Source organism: Acartia tonsa, chromosome 7 (genome assembly GCF_053477335.1).
Source record: "Acartia tonsa isolate MP-2025a chromosome 7, ASM5347733v1, whole genome shotgun sequence".
Taxonomy (NCBI): domain Eukaryota; kingdom Metazoa; phylum Arthropoda; class Copepoda; order Calanoida; family Acartiidae; genus Acartia; species Acartia tonsa.
Window position 1 is genome coordinate 41,273,255 of NC_137266.1, and position 17,467 is coordinate 41,290,721.

At 34.5% G+C, this 17,467-nt stretch overlaps 1 protein-coding gene across 2 annotated transcripts in view; it reads left to right on the forward strand.

Annotated features, from left to right (window-relative positions):
- The window catches only part of LOC145323768 (uncharacterized), an 18,649-nt gene continuing 1,182 nt past the window's right edge, over positions 1 to 17,467 (forward strand). The window contains exons 1-27 of one of the 2 annotated variants that reach the window (XM_080166297.1): positions 1 to 119; positions 581 to 751; positions 1,586 to 1,674; positions 2,127 to 2,191; positions 2,679 to 2,789; positions 4,001 to 4,098; positions 4,930 to 5,004; positions 5,713 to 5,770; positions 6,165 to 6,255; positions 6,746 to 6,884; positions 7,366 to 7,469; positions 7,606 to 7,714; positions 8,213 to 8,395; positions 8,606 to 8,722; positions 8,900 to 9,216; positions 9,951 to 10,105; positions 10,409 to 10,535; positions 11,068 to 11,190; positions 11,457 to 11,669; positions 12,446 to 12,529; positions 12,776 to 12,848; positions 13,302 to 13,442; positions 15,116 to 15,229; positions 15,590 to 15,694; positions 15,929 to 16,030; positions 16,337 to 16,851; positions 17,121 to 17,218. In XM_080166297.1, coding sequence (XP_080022423.1) covers positions 66 to 119; positions 581 to 751; positions 1,586 to 1,674; positions 2,127 to 2,191; positions 2,679 to 2,789; positions 4,001 to 4,098; positions 4,930 to 5,004; positions 5,713 to 5,770; positions 6,165 to 6,255; positions 6,746 to 6,884; positions 7,366 to 7,469; positions 7,606 to 7,714; positions 8,213 to 8,395; positions 8,606 to 8,722; positions 8,900 to 9,216; positions 9,951 to 10,105; positions 10,409 to 10,535; positions 11,068 to 11,190; positions 11,457 to 11,669; positions 12,446 to 12,529; positions 12,776 to 12,848; positions 13,302 to 13,442; positions 15,116 to 15,229; positions 15,590 to 15,694; positions 15,929 to 16,030; positions 16,337 to 16,851; positions 17,121 to 17,218 — 3,631 coding nt within the window. In that variant the 5' untranslated portion in view covers positions 1 to 65. Of the gene's footprint in view, positions 120 to 580; positions 752 to 1,585; positions 1,675 to 2,126; positions 2,192 to 2,678; positions 2,790 to 3,849; positions 3,929 to 4,000; positions 4,099 to 4,929; positions 5,005 to 5,712; positions 5,771 to 6,164; positions 6,256 to 6,745; positions 6,885 to 7,365; positions 7,470 to 7,605; positions 7,715 to 8,212; positions 8,396 to 8,605; positions 8,723 to 8,899; positions 9,217 to 9,950; positions 10,106 to 10,408; positions 10,536 to 11,067; positions 11,191 to 11,456; positions 11,670 to 12,445; positions 12,530 to 12,775; positions 12,849 to 13,301; positions 13,443 to 15,115; positions 15,230 to 15,589; positions 15,695 to 15,928; positions 16,031 to 16,336; positions 16,852 to 17,120; positions 17,219 to 17,467 lie in introns of those variants that run through there. The other variant, XM_080166298.1, reaches the window with a different exon arrangement.

Here is a 17,467-nt window from a genome sequence, read left to right on the forward strand (position 1 = left end):
TACAGAAAAATTTCAGTGAAGTGATACAAGATAAAGTAGAAAAAAGTAGTGTTTTCTTTCCCGCAATGGAAAATGAGTACGGCTATGAGAGGGAACCACGAAAAAGAAAAATGATGATGGTAAAAAGTGCTTATGTTTTCATCTTATCTTAGTTAACTTGTAGATCACCCATAAAACGTTGGTATTTTCCCTCAAAGTACCTTGTTGAGAACTTGTATCCACCCCCCCTTTCGTTTAGATAAAATGTAAATAGGGTTTGGTTGGGGTAATTTTTATTTTAGGTTAGGTTATATTGGGTACTGTGATGTCTCGCATGGCTAGGGCACCCTTAATTTCAATTTATTTTATTTAGATTAAGTATAGTAAGCAATAAACTCACTGTTTTATTGTTTTTTTTTATAATGTATTGCGGGACGTCCAAGCCTTTAAATTTAAGGGGGTAAAATGAGGGGTTTTAATGGTAGGGGGGGGGGGCGATTTCAGGGTGTTAGGGAAGGGAGGGTGGTAAACACCTCTTTACCCCCCAACCTCGGACGTCTATGGCCATTTTATTTTTTAACACATTAAAAATTATCCCTAGAGCCCCATGGATGAGAGAAAAGAGCGCCGGGGGCGTCGCTCCCCATCCTCGGGGGGCGGGCGTAGACGGTCACCCTCCGACGGGGGCAGTGACTATGACGAGAGACGGAGGAAACAGGAGGAGTGGAAGAGAAAATCAGAATCTTTTATTAAAGCTTTGAAAGCAGATGAGGTTAGAAATAAGGAAACACTTGTAAAAGGGTCGCGATGAAAAATATCTGTCTTTTAGCTATTCGTTAGGACGTAAGCTGATAGGCCTATTAAATAATATTTTAAGAATTTTTTTTTTTTGAAAATTAGTCATTAGTACTACCTAGTATTTTTCTCCTTAGTGGTTTGGAGGACATTATAATGACTTTTAAAAACCAGGATTTTTACGTCTGTCAACGTTTGTTAAATATTAAGTCTATAGGTATATTGAAATGTTACTAAAGAAATCTCAAATGAAATTGTATATTGTTTCAATATTTACAGATAACGTTTCAATAAGAGGGGGGGGGGGGGGTTGACACATTTGCGTTAACAGTGAGTATAGGCTTTATCTTTGGACTGAGATGATGGGTTATTAGGGATAAAGTCATTCTTATATGATGAATTTCCCTAAGTTTTAAGATTTTTTGGATAGGCCTGCAGGTTAAGGAGCTACAGGCCTCCAGAAGTTTTTTTTTTACATATTTGAAGAAAAAAGGTGCGTATTTTGTTGTATAAGTTGACCTCTAACCCCTCAAAAAAAATATTTTTTATTTTTACCTGTCCAGAGACCACCTGAAGACCTGCAGCTCCTTTGAAAAAAATTATCTTATAAGAATTATTTTATCCCTAATAACCTATCCTCTCAGTCCAAAGATAAAGCCTATACTCACTGTTTCCGCAAAAGTGTCAAAACTTCCCCCCCCCTCTCTTGTTACTGCGCTCCCGGTGTCTTATGTGACCTTGTCATATTAATTCGCACAAAATAACTTTGGAAAGTCCATGTAGGACAAAGCTTGAACTGATATTTTACTAGAACTCGCAGTCCGATTATGGTCGTACTGGATCTACCGGTGGACGAGAAGGAATGTATTCCTCTTATTCTTCACAACAGCATCATTACAGGTTAGCGGACCAAAGTATTATCACTTGAAGCGCAGCTACTCTGTTATTAAGGAATCATAGTTCAGTAAAATGTGATTTTATCACATTTTTTAGTTCTGCTTATTTTCATATGATGTCTTAACTATTAAACAATGACCCAACGGCGCGGTTGATTGTCTGTAAGTAATATGCTGGATGAAACTTTACTGAACATCAGCATTTGTATGCATCAGTCACTCTTTAATGGTGTACATTTTCCATCAAATTTGTATTTTTCTTTCCTTTCCAACATCACCATATCTTTTCCAGATTTTTATTTTTAAAAATTGTAAAATATATCCTTAAGATGAATCCCCCTTGACATCCCCCCCCCCCTCCCGCTGTTGGGGTGAAGGGGGGTGGGATTCTGGAAAATATATATACCTTCTGCCTTCATCATTTATTCTCTCATAAACTTGTGTTTAACTTTCAAGGGATGAGCAAAGAGAAATGTATGTGAGAGAGAAGAGAGATTTGTCGGACCCAAGACGGGATAATGGTATTATATTCATTAACATTTTATTATTAATTTTTGATTATACAATTTATTATTATTTGTTTTTTGTTTCTAGAGGTATAGTATTTTATTGAATTTATGATATAACTTATAAATATGAATTTCAATATATTTTTCTAATTTTGGGTTGAGTAAGTATTTTCCTATTAATTTTAATAATAATTTTTGAGGGTAAGAAATTAATAGAACCCCCATCCCGATTGTTTTACATTAGTTTAGGTTATATCAGGTACAGGGTAGTTCCTCAGGGGTTAGGGACACAGGGAAATACATTCCAACAACCTTATTTTTAATTTATAAGTGGGTTGGGGGGGGGGGGGTATTCTGTGCTCGCTAGGCACTTTGAAGGAAAGCACCAGAAGACATCTAGCACCTATCTATTTATCTTTAATTTATGGTTCATGAAAAACCACCCAAATAATCTGTAACCTGTTGGTATCAATACAAATTTTAGCCACCCTCTTCTTAGAGCGTCGTGATGAGGAGATGAGGGTTGGTGACCAGGGGTCTCCCCGGCGGCCACAGGACACCAGCCAACCTGCCAACAGGACTCAGAGTCCGCCTAAAGAGAAAAGAAATGGTAATCTTTGTTTTAATTTTTCTCCTCTTCTCTTAGTGCTTTATATGTTTTTATTTAGGTGTGATAATCTTGTCTCAAAATATTTTTTAATAATTGGGCTAAATCTACACACTCAACATAAAAATACCACCCCCCACCCCTAACCATTTGCCGTAGTATTAATAAAATGTGTTAAAACTTACTGTTACGCTGGGTTGTTTATTCTGCACAAGATTCATTTATTCAATCCTAGTTTTATTTCCAAAGAGGCTGATAAATGTTTTCAGTACTCTTTGTTTTACCCCTCCTACCTTTAACCGGCGATCTGATGCAGAATATACACCCCTGTCGCCACGTAAATGAAGTACGAGGTGGGGGTTAGAGTTTCTACACCTGCGTTTAGAATTATTTTGACATAAATTGTTTAATATGTAAACAAATGTTTGTATATATTTTTTAAATTGACTTGCTAGTCCATTTATAATATTATATTTTGTACCCTGCAAAATTTAAATTCAGGTAAATTCTAATGTTTACTTACCTAAACCTAATTTATTATCGATTTTTATGACCAACTATTTGTATATTCTTTTGTAAAAATATTCTATTGTCATTGGAGGTTAAAAAGGTAAAGCATTATTTTTATATCACAAAATTAATTTAATGAATTAAAATTGTATAAAAAGAAAGAGGTTTGTATCAATTTTATTTATCATGTTTAAAAATTCTATTTGATATCAATAAATGTTAATTCTTCATGAAAAGGTTTGTATTTTGAGTTTTTATTTATAAAAGATTTTTTATTATTTCTTTAAAAATTCTGGCCATTCAATATTATTATAAATATTCTATTATGAACAGGTCTGTATACTTTTTTAATTATTTACATTTTTATTTAATAATCAATTAACAGGTTTGTATAAAAAAAATGCTTAATAATTTTCATTTAATAACAATTTTAGGTGTCTACTGATTTGTAATTATGTTTTAATTAATATTATATTGTTTTTAAAATAGATAAAACCAGCGGTAATGTATAAAATTCAGAAATTGATAAAAAACAAACTTGGTTAATTTTCAGGAAAAGCCCCCAGACTAAAATACCACCAAGATCCGTCGAAAAAATCACCATTTTACCCGATTATCTTCTATATTAAAAGGTTGTTAGCGAAATACTGGAATATTGTAGCATAAAACCTGCCCTACTAACAATATTTTCCCCTCTATTCTAGTGCTGCTTACGCCCGAGCAACGAGAAAAGTTATTGAAACAGCGTCAGGATTACGAATCCGCCGCAGAAAATTTGGAGGATCAGTTGCTTAAACTTAAGGTGATAATCAATAATCATAGGGATAGGACAACAGGATATTTATCTTTTTCTCTAAACTATAATTGAAGTAGTATTTATTGTGGCGAGTAAATATTGAGGGGGGGGGGGGGATGAGAATAAAAGTTTTAGATTAAACTAACTTTTGTGGTCAACTTAATTTGGCGTTTATGCTGTTCCATTTTAAATGATAAAGTGTATTAGTATTTAGCTGGATTAAATTTGAACTACCTATTTAAATATCATGTTTCTTACCGTAACATAAAATGTTAAACAAGGTCAAAACCATGTATTTTTGGAAATGCGTGCTAGGTAAGTTATGGAGTAACTACGCAACCTATGTCTGTCATTTTCTAGGCATTGTGACATACTGAAATATTGTAAACATAATTTAAAACCTCCATCCTAAATCTGTAATGATGGACAACATGATAAAATAGATTAAAACACAGAACCAAGCTGCATCTTATTTTATTAACATAGACAGGATATAAACATGAACATAGAATAATCATCATAATAAAATAAGCTGCGGATAACTGGAGAGTAGGACAATTGATGAGCAGGCAAACAGTCCTGTAATAAACATAAGTTTAATATAAAAAATATTTAATGAATAATAAAATAAGAATATAAGCTTAGTCTCATTTGTTGTTGGCCCTTACGGAATACTGTCCATAACACGATGCGACATATGACTATTTCTCTATGATTAAAGACCAGTTTTGTGTCACGTGTATTCGCGCGCGCCATGAAAACTTAAAGAAGCTATATACTGCGTAGAGACCTTAACATATATGCTTGCAAAACTAACAATACTTTTGTTGCCTTTAGGAACAACGTGAAGTTTTAAAATCCAAGGGACATAAGCACGAAGACCCAACCATGAAAGAAAATGCGAAGCTTCAGGTTTGAAATGAAAAAAATGGCACTGCATTTTTTAGATTTAGCACATTTTTGAAATTTTGCACTTATCTTATTTCAGGATTTATTATTATGGCAGAATCACTTAAATTGCCAGTGAACCAACAAAAAAATTTCCTTACACTATTAAAATCTTGTTTTAACCCAATAGGGCTCTCACGAACATTTTTTACCTAACCAAATGAATAATTTGAAATATAATATTTTATTGTTGGTCCTTTGGTAATTTCAGTTTTGTTTATCTCTTTGAAACTTGTTATTTTAGTTTTTTTTGGTGGTGGCAGGTATCCTATTTAATTTTTTAGATATTTAAAAAAAATATTTAAATGTTTGATATGTACATAAATAACTGTTTTTTTTCTTCAGGTTTTTCGTTTTTTCTCCAATAAATAACTTTTTCGGACACTCCTCCATTTTCCCAACGTGACTTTTTCATCCTTTTTCCTTACCTACCTACTTTAAGACTTTAGAAAAATTCTTTATAGAAATAAATCATTTTGAGGTTAAGAAACCGCCCAAATGCTTAAAGCATATTTGTTTTTGTCTTTGCATGTTTCACCTAGAATTAAGAACTTTAGTAATTCCCCCTTTCTTCCCTCTCTCGCCAATATTGGATAAAATGTTTGCTATTGAAGAAAGAGGGTTAAAATCTCTTTGTTTAAAACAACATTTAGGAAACTAATGTTTATTTAGAAAGAGGTAAAGCACAGAATTCAGTATATGAAGGATTATATTGAAAAAATGAACAAAGGTAAATATTCTTTTCCTTTTATTATTCTCTGAAAGTATGTTGGGCTGTTAAGACTGTCGGTTGCGTCCCTAGATATATGGAGGGTAGATATATAGCCTAAACAATCCCGGGACCTATGATTAGCTTCCCAAAAATGAAACTATTTTGTCTTTAGATGTTAATGAGGTCTTAACTGACTAACAAAACATCTATCACTTTATGTCTACACGGACTTTGGGGCTCTGTTTTTAAAGGGGTTAGAGTTGGGTAGAAAAATAGCTTAAAACCATCCGAAACTTAAATATAATAGCAAAATATCCGAAAAAGCAATTTAACTTTGTACAATTCAACAATGATTTAACCTTACAACCAGTTTTCATGCTAATGAATGCCAGAATCAAAATATTTACTAAAGGTTTAGACGATGACCTAGCAGCCCAGAAAGAAAGGGAAAAAGAAAGACTATGGAGAGAGGAACAGAGAATCAAAATGGAGATGGAGAAAAAGTAAGGTTTTAGTAGCGAGGCTACTCTAAAATTACCTTTGTCCTTATGTCAGTGAATCCGTTACAATATAGGAGATAATGGGATTTTCTTGACCGCTATTGAAGATAGACAGCTGAAATTTCAGTGATTTTTAGCACATTTTCTTTTTTATGTGTCAAAACAACTGAACATCTGCATTATAACTTGCTGTGTAAGTTTGTCCATTCCATGATTTTTTTGTGTTGGTCTACTTTAAGTTGTATGATTGTTTTGTTATTTATTTAATATTGTTGAAAGATATTATGAGTTAATGTGCAGCCATTTATAAGATCATTCTTTACAGACATAACATATCTTTACAGTATAATACAATTGACTTTTTAGTCAAAAAAAATCTTAAGTAATATTTTTTTATTTATTGACAACATATTTAGAAAAATTATGAGATTTATAAATCTCGAGTCTTGGTATGGTAGCCTCGTACATAATATCATGACATGGTATTATTTAGGCAAAAAGAGCGTGAACGTAGTTGGGCTGAGCGAGAAAGAGAGAGGGACACCAGGGGCGCTCCCCCTATGTCTCCAGAGGATACCAGAAGCCGCCAGGACATGGATATGGGCGGCCGTGGCCGCCAACCGCCGCAAGAGGTAGGTCTTTAGAGATATCATATTATATTGGCTGCGACACTAAAAGATAATGGATTTGTATTTACAGGGGTATGGAAAGGCAGAAATATAACCTACCTATAATGGGGAGGGGAACCTATTTGAATCATTAGTTATTGAGATCTTAGGCTACAGACAAAAAAAACTTTACTACTTTATATCAAGAATTAAGACTAGAAAATACAAAGAAAGAAATAACAAAAAGTGCTTAGGTACGAAAAAGCTTTGGAACAAGAAAGCTGAAATATAATTATTATGAAATTCAACATATACGTGTGTGTGCATACCATCTGAATAGTAAAACTATTGGTTTAAACGTTAGGACACTACTGGTTTGTACAAAGTCAATTTCCAATAAAAAGTTCCTTAATAAATGAGAGAATGCGTTTGTTAAACTTAGGGAATGTAGTTTACAGCCTAATTTCTTTAATCCCTGGTTATTTTTTACCTTGTTTGATTTTAGATGGACCGTAGAGTAGAGATGCCCGAATCAAGATGGACTGAAAAACTGGACCAGTCTAGCGGGAAAAAGAACAAAGACAAGAAAATGGAATCGGCTAGTGAAAGGTAGAATATTGTTAATCGTATTGAAAATTTTCCAGAATGTCTTCGAATTTGATTAATATCTGCTGGACTTGAACTGCGATCAACAAAAAAAATGTTCCTGTCTTGATGGCTTTGGTAATTTTGTGTATTTTTTCAGCTCGTCTGAATCCGAGGTAGAACAAAAGAAAAAGCGCAAGAAGAAGAAAAAGAAGGCAGCTTCTGAGTCGGAAAGTGACGGCGAGAAAGCAAAAAAATCCGTCAAAAAGGTAATAACATATTTTTTATTAACTGATCTACTCTATACTTTATATATATGTCTATTTGTCCATCCGTCTGTTACATGAATAAGTTTGTAGCATTTAAGTCAACTAGCAAATCTAGATAATCTTCATAAAGTTTTTTTCTTTACTTTTCTATGTTAGATTGTATCAGTTTTCATATATTTAACTGTTTATCGCGGTTTCTATAAAGTTTAGATTCCCTCAGTGTTATATTTTTCAAATGCCATGGAAATGTGTACAATTTATGAAGTTACTTGTGCCTAAGGGGTTTTTATTCTGCTCAAGATTTATTTTTTCCCTTGCTGCAAAATATTTTCACAAACATTTATTTTATTCCCTCTAACACATATTTTTATTGTCTTGGAAAAATGGAAAAAAATTTTAAGGACTCTTAAAAGGGGATTCCATGCAAAATAAAATATTATACACCCCTGAAGGTGTGCCTTGAAGTCCAAAGTTTCAAATAACCATTTCTTTGCCTAGGAGGAAGATGACATCCTGTCATTGATGCAGAAGAAGCGGAAGCCAGGTAAAGAAGAGGATAACACGATGCTGGAACTTATTGCCAAGCTCAGTGATGGATACAACAAGACTAAACAGGAACTGGCAGAAATGACTTCGAGATGCTCAATTTTAGAAAATCAAAACAGAGTTTTGAAAAGCAAGGTATTTTAATTTGCACAATATCTTAATTTTTTAAAGTGTATATACGTAATGCATAGCTCTTATCGTTAATTTAATCATGTTTTCATAGTCCCATTTTTAATATCAATGGTGATTCCAGTAAGGTATGATTTGGAAAGCTTACAAATTTTATAATCGTTACCAGTAAGTACTTCTATTTCAAACATCAATGCTGATTTTATATTTTTCAAGGTTGATGATTTAACTGCGCAATTGAAGAAGCAGCAGCTAGAAGCGGCCGCGGCCGAAGAATCTCGCACAATCCGCAGTATAGAGCCAGAACCAGCGCCTGCGAGTTATCCCCAAAAGGTTAAATAAAATTGAACTATAATTCAATATATGATAGCACCCTTTTCACATTTCCCCCCTCTAAAAGTAAATTGGAAAAAGAAATTGAGTTAGAAAATATAACTTTGTTGGAAAATATACACCCCTGAAGTTCCTCTTATAATATTAATTTTTTCTTCAATTTTTATTAAATATCAGGATGAGTATTATAACAGTCGTGGAACGGCTCAGTACAGCAAACCGCAGCTACCGCCGCAGACAGACCACAACAACCATAGAATGGCGGCAGAGTCCAAAAAATATGACTACAGCAACAATGGCAAAGAATACGGAAAATCTTCTAGCTACGCTAATGATGAATTTAATAAAGTATACATCAAGGAAGAATTTGCTAAGGAAAAGGTAGCTGTTAAGAGCGAGGCCGCGTCGTGGAAGCATGATAAGTTTGAAAGTTTGGAGAGGGGCGAGAGTTCGAGTCCTGACCCAAGGAAACATAGAGATTCACATACAAGAAGGTAAAAATATTAATTCCTAGGGTTGTCACTTTTTAGTTTTACCAAGATAACACAAATTACAACTAATATCGTGATTTTAGAATACTTGCTTAACGATTTTTGTCATAGTCATAGTGATATTTTTGGGAATAATTTGGCCCTAAACGACGCAACTCATAATATTGCAGTTAGGGCGTCAAGTTAAAGGTTATTTATCAAATTATCACAGGGGTATATATTCTACATGGGATCCCCGGCTCAGGGGGGGGGGAAAAAAAATAAAAAATAAGTGGTTGGAGGGAAAAAAAATGTAAAATTTAAGAAAACTGAAAACATTTTTTCCATTTCCCCCCTCCTTGGTGAAAAAAACCTAAAAAAATGTGTGGTAGGAGGGAAAAAATAAATAAAATATAGAGTTCTTTAAATATTTTTCCATTTTCCCCCCTACTAGGTGAGAAAAAACAAGGGGGGAAAAAAAATAAAAAAATTTGTCGCCGGGGAAAAAAAATAAATCTTGTGCAGAATATACACCCCTGAATTATCATTTAATCTTATGATTGGTTTTCTGAAATAGTGTTATTTGCTAAGGGACCTACTATGATTTTTATAGGTATGGCTCTTATTCGTTATTATCAACCGGCCCCAGTGGTATTGAATCAGGTTTTTACCAAAGTTTAATTATAAAGATTCATCGGTGTTAAAATACTCAGAACTAACGACAAAATTATCTTTAAATACATTTATGTTTATTCAAGGGCTGACGAATATGACAGATTTATGAAAGAATATGAAGAAAATACAAGTCAAAGATCCAAACCGAAGGACATGTTCTACGAACAGAAAAAGAGGGATGTTAGCGGCACTGCTGGGGATAAATATTCTAGAGAATATCCTCCCACTAATTATGAAGGTCAGTTTAACATTAAACTATTGTCTTCTCCCTGGCTTAGTTGCTTGTAAAGGATCGGGTGGGGGGTATAGTAGTTCCACTTGTTTTTAAAAAATATTAGCAAAAAATAAAGAGATCTTAAGAGATAAGACAAGACAATCATAAGCAATGCACTTTTATGTATATCCAATAATTATAAAATATTTGTATCCAAAGTTTTTAGCCAACAAATGAAATAAGATAATGTAGTACTAGAATAATTTCTAATCCAATGTTCTATCATTTTCTATAAAAATTCTTGTTAATTTGTTATTTTGTAACTAGAATACAAGCTAGCCAAGGAGCGTAGCTATAGTAGCCAAGCACAGGAGGAAAAGAAGAAAAGGAAAGAAAGGAGAAGTTCTAGCGTAGAGGATAACAAGTATAAACAGATTCCATCCGAGTATAGCAGGTAATATAGCAGTGGTGCTAATTAAAATATAACAAGGTTATTTTTGAGCATTTGTTGCTAAGCTTCAAAAAGCCAACAAAAACAAAAATTCTAGTGGAAAAAATGATCTTTTAAAACATGAACACATAAATTAAGTTTGCTTTAAGCGAGATTTAATAAATGACCATAGGATTAAGGTTTAAAAAATTAATTATTGTTTCTCATTTCATATTTATAACAAGGTTTACAAATATCTCAAAATTTCCCTCAAAATGCTTGGTCGAGCTATAAAAACCTCCCCCTCTATTTTGAAACAGATTGAATATAAGGCCAGGGACGTGGTTCTCTTTTTTTTTATAGGTTAGGTTAAATTTGATAATGGGAAGCCCCGCAGGGGTCAGCCATAGGAAAAAGTACCTTAATTTCAAATTATTATAATGTACATATGTTGGGGATAGGGAGGTTGGTCAATGCTCAAATAGGTATTTTTAGTTAAAGCATGAAATGTTTATTCAACTCAAAAACATTTTTATTAATTGAAACATTTTTTTAGTGAAAGTAAGAGAAGCCGTTATGATAGTGGGGGGAAGAAGCCCTACCCTGAATATGAAATGGAGCGTGGCAAACACCACACCAAGGATATGGAGCGCAAGATGTATGAATCAGAAAGAGACAGGTAAACACAAGGATGGAGAACTTTTTATTACAATAGTACCCAAAGTTTTAGGATCGCGTAAAGCTCAAAAGCATTAGGTAAATTCAGTTTTTATTGTTTTTTCTTTAATCAACACTATCTAAACTTTTCAACCAATGATTTTATTCTTCAGAGAGGGTAATTTTGTTTATCATTAAGGATGTAAATCAATCTGTAGTCCATTTTCAATGATTTATCGTCTTAATCCTGACAGTGAAGATCTCCTCAAATCATAAAAAAAACTTTAGATACGAAGAACAGAAACGGAAACATTACGCCGAACGTCAAGAGCGGAGTGATAGCGAAGACGGCCGCCGACGGCGGTACGAGGCTGAACATGAGCACGCCAGCAGCCGGTATCATGGCAAGTATGGTGGGTATAGTAAGAAGCAGGAGGCAAGTCCCGCCGCGGAGGAAAGCCACCGCCGCCGCCACGAAAGTGAGGAAGAATTCCGCCGCAGGTAGGACCACAGGAATTTTTACGCTTTCAAAAGATTTGTCATTTAAATGGGGATATCATGATTTGACATTGATAATAACTATTTTGCCCGCAAAAAATAATTTAAGTCTAATATAACAGTTTTGATGCTTTGATTTACCTATCACAAATCTTTCTTTAAAAGAGGACTATCCACGAACAAGAGCACGTGATTCTAAGTACCTTCCAGTATTATTTTCTTTCAGAATATAATAGGTCACTATCAATAATTAATATATTGACGAGAAAATTTATGTTTCACAACTTCAAGTTGAAGAAAAGTTAAAAAATGTCCACCATTTTTAGTTAAAATTCTATCAAATGTTTTGTTGAGTTCGGGGTGTCTTTAATTGTCCATGTAGTCAAATGATAAAATTCAAAAAATTCAAAAGCACATTTACTATATCTCATATGTATGTTTTAATTAATGCTAATATGGATTAATTTACAATCTATATAACACGAGTATTCGCATATGTATCATCAAATATCTAATTTATTAAAAGAATTAGCTTCATAAAAGTTTTCAAAATCAATTAAAATACCTAAAAAAAAAACATGGTATAATATAAATTTTCTCTTCAATATATTAATAATATATGGTGACCTATTATATTCTGAAAGAAAATACTTAGGGTCAATGCTGGAAGGTACTTAAAATCATGTGCTCTTGTTCATGGATAGTCCCCTTTTGTCTCGTTCTTATTTTTGTTGCGTTCTTATTTTTGTTGCGATGTACTCAACTTACTAATTGTTTAGGCAATACAATGATAACGGTGAAAGACGCCGTTATGAGAGCAGTGGTAGCCGTCGTAAGCGAGAAAGCGAGGAGGTTGAATCCAGGTAATTATTTTCACCTATGAACTTCTATTTTTAAATAGTTGCTCATAAATTTCGCGCTTTTGCACAAAGTACCTTTTTGATCACTGATAGCCCTACCCCTCCACCCCCCACCCCGTATTTGAAAGGAATTGATAAGTAGTAGTTTTTTTTGTTACTTAGGCCAGGTTAGATTATATGATATTGGTTGTTGTGTAGCCCTTCAGGGTGAAAGCACCAGAATTTCATAATTGATTTTTATATCCATAGGAAGCGAAATGATTCTGTAGACAGCAGTCATGGCAAGTTTCAACGCTATTATGGAGGCGATGTTGATCATGAGGTAAATTAAATTAAAACCTTTGTCTGCCTTGTTAGATATACACATTTAACTGTTAAATGATCTGGTAGCCAAAGTTTTGTAACCATGATAAAAAACTTTAAGATAAAACTAAAAACTCTAATTCAGTCATTGTGCTTTAGTCAATTTTTGGCTGTTATTAAAGATAGACCGCTGATTTTTGTTTGAAGATTACCATAAAGAATCCAGTATCAAATATACCTGGTCCGTCAATTTGTCCGTTATTCTACAAAAGACATTTTTATATTGATGTCTATATATAGGTTTCGTGATTTTATGTTATCTTATTCCTTTCCTCCCCCTTTTTTTTGTGCCTATTGAATATCTACTCTATAACTCACTTTGTTTATTTTCTTTGCGCTTTCATACTTCCAGATTTTGTCATCCTTCTTTTTTCACTTTCTCGGTGTTATGCTACAAACTACAAAATATTAGGACGAGAGTGCTGACCGCAAAAGCAAGAAGAAAAAGAAGCGCAGCCGATCATCTAGAAAGCGCAGCTACTCTCGCAGTGCATCACGTAGCAGGAGTAGAAGCCGCAGCCGTAGTCGCAGCCGCAGCTACGAAAAATCTAAGGTAAGAAAACAAAATAGTTTTTTTAGGACATTTACTTTAAATAGGTAAATATTACCTATCCCAATTATGCTTTGAATTCTACTTAAGGGGGGGGGGGGGGAGTTTGTACACTTAATAGGAAATGAAAATTCAGTATCAAATTTTGCCTTGACCGTTTAGGCTTGTTTTTATAGTTATCAACCTAATTCTTTTTGTAAACTCTCTTATATGATTTAATCTGCCTGTACAACTTTGAAAATTGCATTTTTGGACTTTCCTTCTAGGGGCTTGTGGGGCAAATGACCCCCCAAACACCAAAATTTTAAGTTACGAGCTTATTTTTTAAGATATTGAGCTGATTTTTTAAATGGAACCTTTTATTACACATAAATGAGTTGATTAGCCACCCCATATTTAATTTTTGCACTTTACTTCTAGGGGCTTGTAAGCTCAAAACTTATAAATTTTGGATTTGGGGGGGGTTGTTTTACCCCAAAAGCCCCTAGAAAGATAGTGCGTAAATAAAATCTGTAGTTGCTACTTATTTCAGTTATGTGAAAATAGTTTTTAATAAAAAAATCAGCTCGATATCTTTGAAAATAAGTTCAGTACTTAAAAGGGGGGGGGGCGAAAGTGACACTTTTTGAAACCAAAACTAAGAGTCAACAAAGGAACTCAACTAAAAAAAGGGTTACAGGTCTGAGATTTTGCATGGCAGTTGCTTTTTAGGGGTACAATAAGGAACTGTGAAGAAACGGCGGCGCAACCGCCGAAAACCGCCGTTTCCCGCCGTAATTTTTGTTGCCTTTTCTTGGCGGTTTTCAGCGGTTGCGCCGCCGTTTCTTCACATTTCCATATTGTACCCTTATAAAGCAACTGCCATGCAAAATGTCAGACCTGTAACTCTTTTTTTAGTTGAGTTCCTTTGACTTTTAGTTTTGGTTTCAAAAAGTGTCACTTTCGCCCCCCCCCTTTTAGTGTTTGGGGGTGTCTCTTGCCCCACTAGCCCCTAGAAGGAAAGTCCCAAAATTTAATTTTCAAAGTTTTACAGGTAGATCCAATCATACAAGAGAGTTTACAAAAAGAATTAGGTTAATAACTATAAAAACAAGCCCAAACGGCAAGGCCAAAATTTGATACTGAGTTTTCATTTCCTATAAGTGTACAAACTCCTATCCCCCCCCCCTTGTTTATTTGTAAAAATGTTACAATTGGACATATATTCGTCCTTAATACTGTATTATACTCTACTAGAAGTAATCATATGTCTCATTCCATTTGTCTTTAGTCTGTAATGCTGCTCTCTGTTCTTTTCTCTCTCTTGTATAAATACTCCTCTCACTTACACAGGGGTGTATATTCTACATGGGATCCCCTGCTTAGGGGGGGGGGGGGGGAAATAAAAAATAAGTGGTTGGAGGGAAAAAATAAATAAAATATAGAGTTCTTTAAATATTTTTCCATTTTCCCCCCTACTTGGTGAGAAAAAACTAGGGGGGGAAGAAAAATAAAAAATTTTGTAGCAGGGGAAAAAAAATAAATCTTGTGCAGAATATACACCCCTGCACTTACATTGTAGATTTATTGCCCCCCCCCCCTTCTTTTTTTAAAAATGTGTATGCTCCTTATCAATGTTCAGCTTATTATTGCAAACAGTTTTGTTACAATTGAATTTAATTGTTCTTGTTTTTTAGAAAAAGAAGAAAGATAAGCGTAGATCCCATTCGCGTAGCAGATCAAGCTCCAGAGGAAAGGATAAGAGACGTGGGGGGAGTTCTAGTAGGTCTACCAGCCCTGTAAAACATAAGGTAAGAAATTTTAAGAATCATAGATAGAAGACAGACACACACAGACAGGCATACAAAGGAAATTGAGAGATACTTACAAAGGAAATTGATAGAAAAAAAGAGAAAAATAGCCAAAGAAATAGCAGATTAAAGTAATATAACTTGAAAAATAAACAGATTTAAGATTTTCTGGTAAAATATCCTCTTAAAAATATTTTTTTCAATTTTGAAAGATAGATTTTTCCTCACCCTTCCTAAAAACACGATGTTAAAACTCACATTTAGACCTGTGATGATATCATTTTATCATCCAATTTCCTCTCCAATATTGTACCCTGTTGCACAGACTTTTAAATGCATGCCTCATAAAAATTGTTTTAGGACCCTCGAAGAAAAGACAAGAATGAAAAGATTAACTTGGATGAGTGGTCTAAACCCCCCACCATAGAGAACAGTGTAAATCTAAACAGCCTGAAAGAAAAGATTAAGGAAAGATTAACAAAAATATTTTTTTTTTATTAAGTTTATTTTAATATGAACCTTTCTTAATGATAGCATGCAGAAACCAGGCTATAAAATTAATAATTTTGACATAGAAATCGTATGAGACGGTAAATAATGTTAAAACAAATAGCTACAGACAGGCAGAAAAACTTCTTGTTACTTTTGTAAAAGAATAAAAACTTGAAACTTTGAACCTTATTTTGTTATTCGTTGCTGAAGGCAAAAGAGGCCGAAAGAATGGCGGGACAGAATAAATGGATGCCGGCTGAGCCCACGCCCCCAAAAGAACCCGCCCCTCCCGCCAATCCCGTTAAACAGGTAAAACTAAATCTTAAGAAAATACTGATTTTTATTTTCATGGGACTTTTAACAAAACTGTTACTGTGAAGAATATTCTATCAATTGTACTTAAAACTGTGATAGAGTTAACATGTTTTGATGATGCCCCAATATTCTCAATATGCTCGTGTAAGGGAGGAGCTCTGAGAATTATATTATCACAAACTTGTCAAAAGATTGACCTAAACAACATCTCACTGGAAATAACTTTAAAATGAATCACTTGGAATTATGGTACAAGCATTCGTTAATCAAAGTTTCAGTGTAAAACCAACTTTATTTTAGGTGAAACAACGCGAGTCCGAGTCCCTTGAACGCGGCCTTAGTCCATCCCGTCCATCTCTTAACATTTCCTGGGGCCAGGGTGTGCGCGGCAACAAGTCCGAACAATCCGCCGCACCCACCCGCAAATCGGCCGCGCCAATTGTCGGCAAAATGCCCTGGCTTAAGGGTGGAAGTAATTCAACTGCCGCCCCGGGACGGGCCAGCAAATTTGGCCCTCCCGTGTCGGCGGGGGTTGGCATTACGCCAGACGTTCCGCCGCCTAAATTAGTCACGGAACCCGTTAAGCTAGGCGCCACCGATTCAAACAACGTTCAGGACACGCCTCTTCCGCCGCTACCACCAGCGGACAACTCCTCAAGCCATGATTTCAGCATTCCGCCGCCCAGTCACGTGATACAGCATCAGCCGCCGCTTCCGCTGTTGGGTATTAGTAAAATACCGCGCAACCCAACGCCGCACACAAATTTAAACATCAATGAGATGTTGGCCGCGGCCAAGAGACACATGCAAGAAAGGTAAGGGATTCTCATTCCATTATGGCTTTGAAACCGATTAATTTCCGCTGGATTAGAACCAGTTTTTAGCAATATGAAAAATTATGTAATGTTTTCTATTAACGACAATTTATCACGAATAGTTTGCTTTACATTTATTGAAATTAGTAGTGTCTAAACTTTTCACCAATATTTTTGATGTACTGAAGTATTTTTTCTATTGGGAATCTACTGTAACTTATCATCCATTGTCTTATTCCTTTAAATAAACATATAAACTTGTGTTTTAGTGTAAACAAGAAACGTTCCAACATTGGACTCCCCCCTCAGAACATTCTAGAACCTGTCCCTGAGACAATCCCGCTTCCAGAATCAATCCCCATGCCAGGTACGTTCAATTTTTAGGTAGCGAAGCAACCTTGATGATCATGTTTTTCTTGGTTGTGATCAAGGACAATATACTAAAGTTTTATATAAAAAAATACACTACTTTAAGTTAAATAAATCGAGAGAAAAAATTTTGATATCAAGAATTTCTTTATTTTACTCAGGGCGGGAGAAAATAAATTGGAATAGAATTATACTAGTACCAAAAGTTTCATAATCACTTTATCTCCTTCATTGGCTTATAAACTAT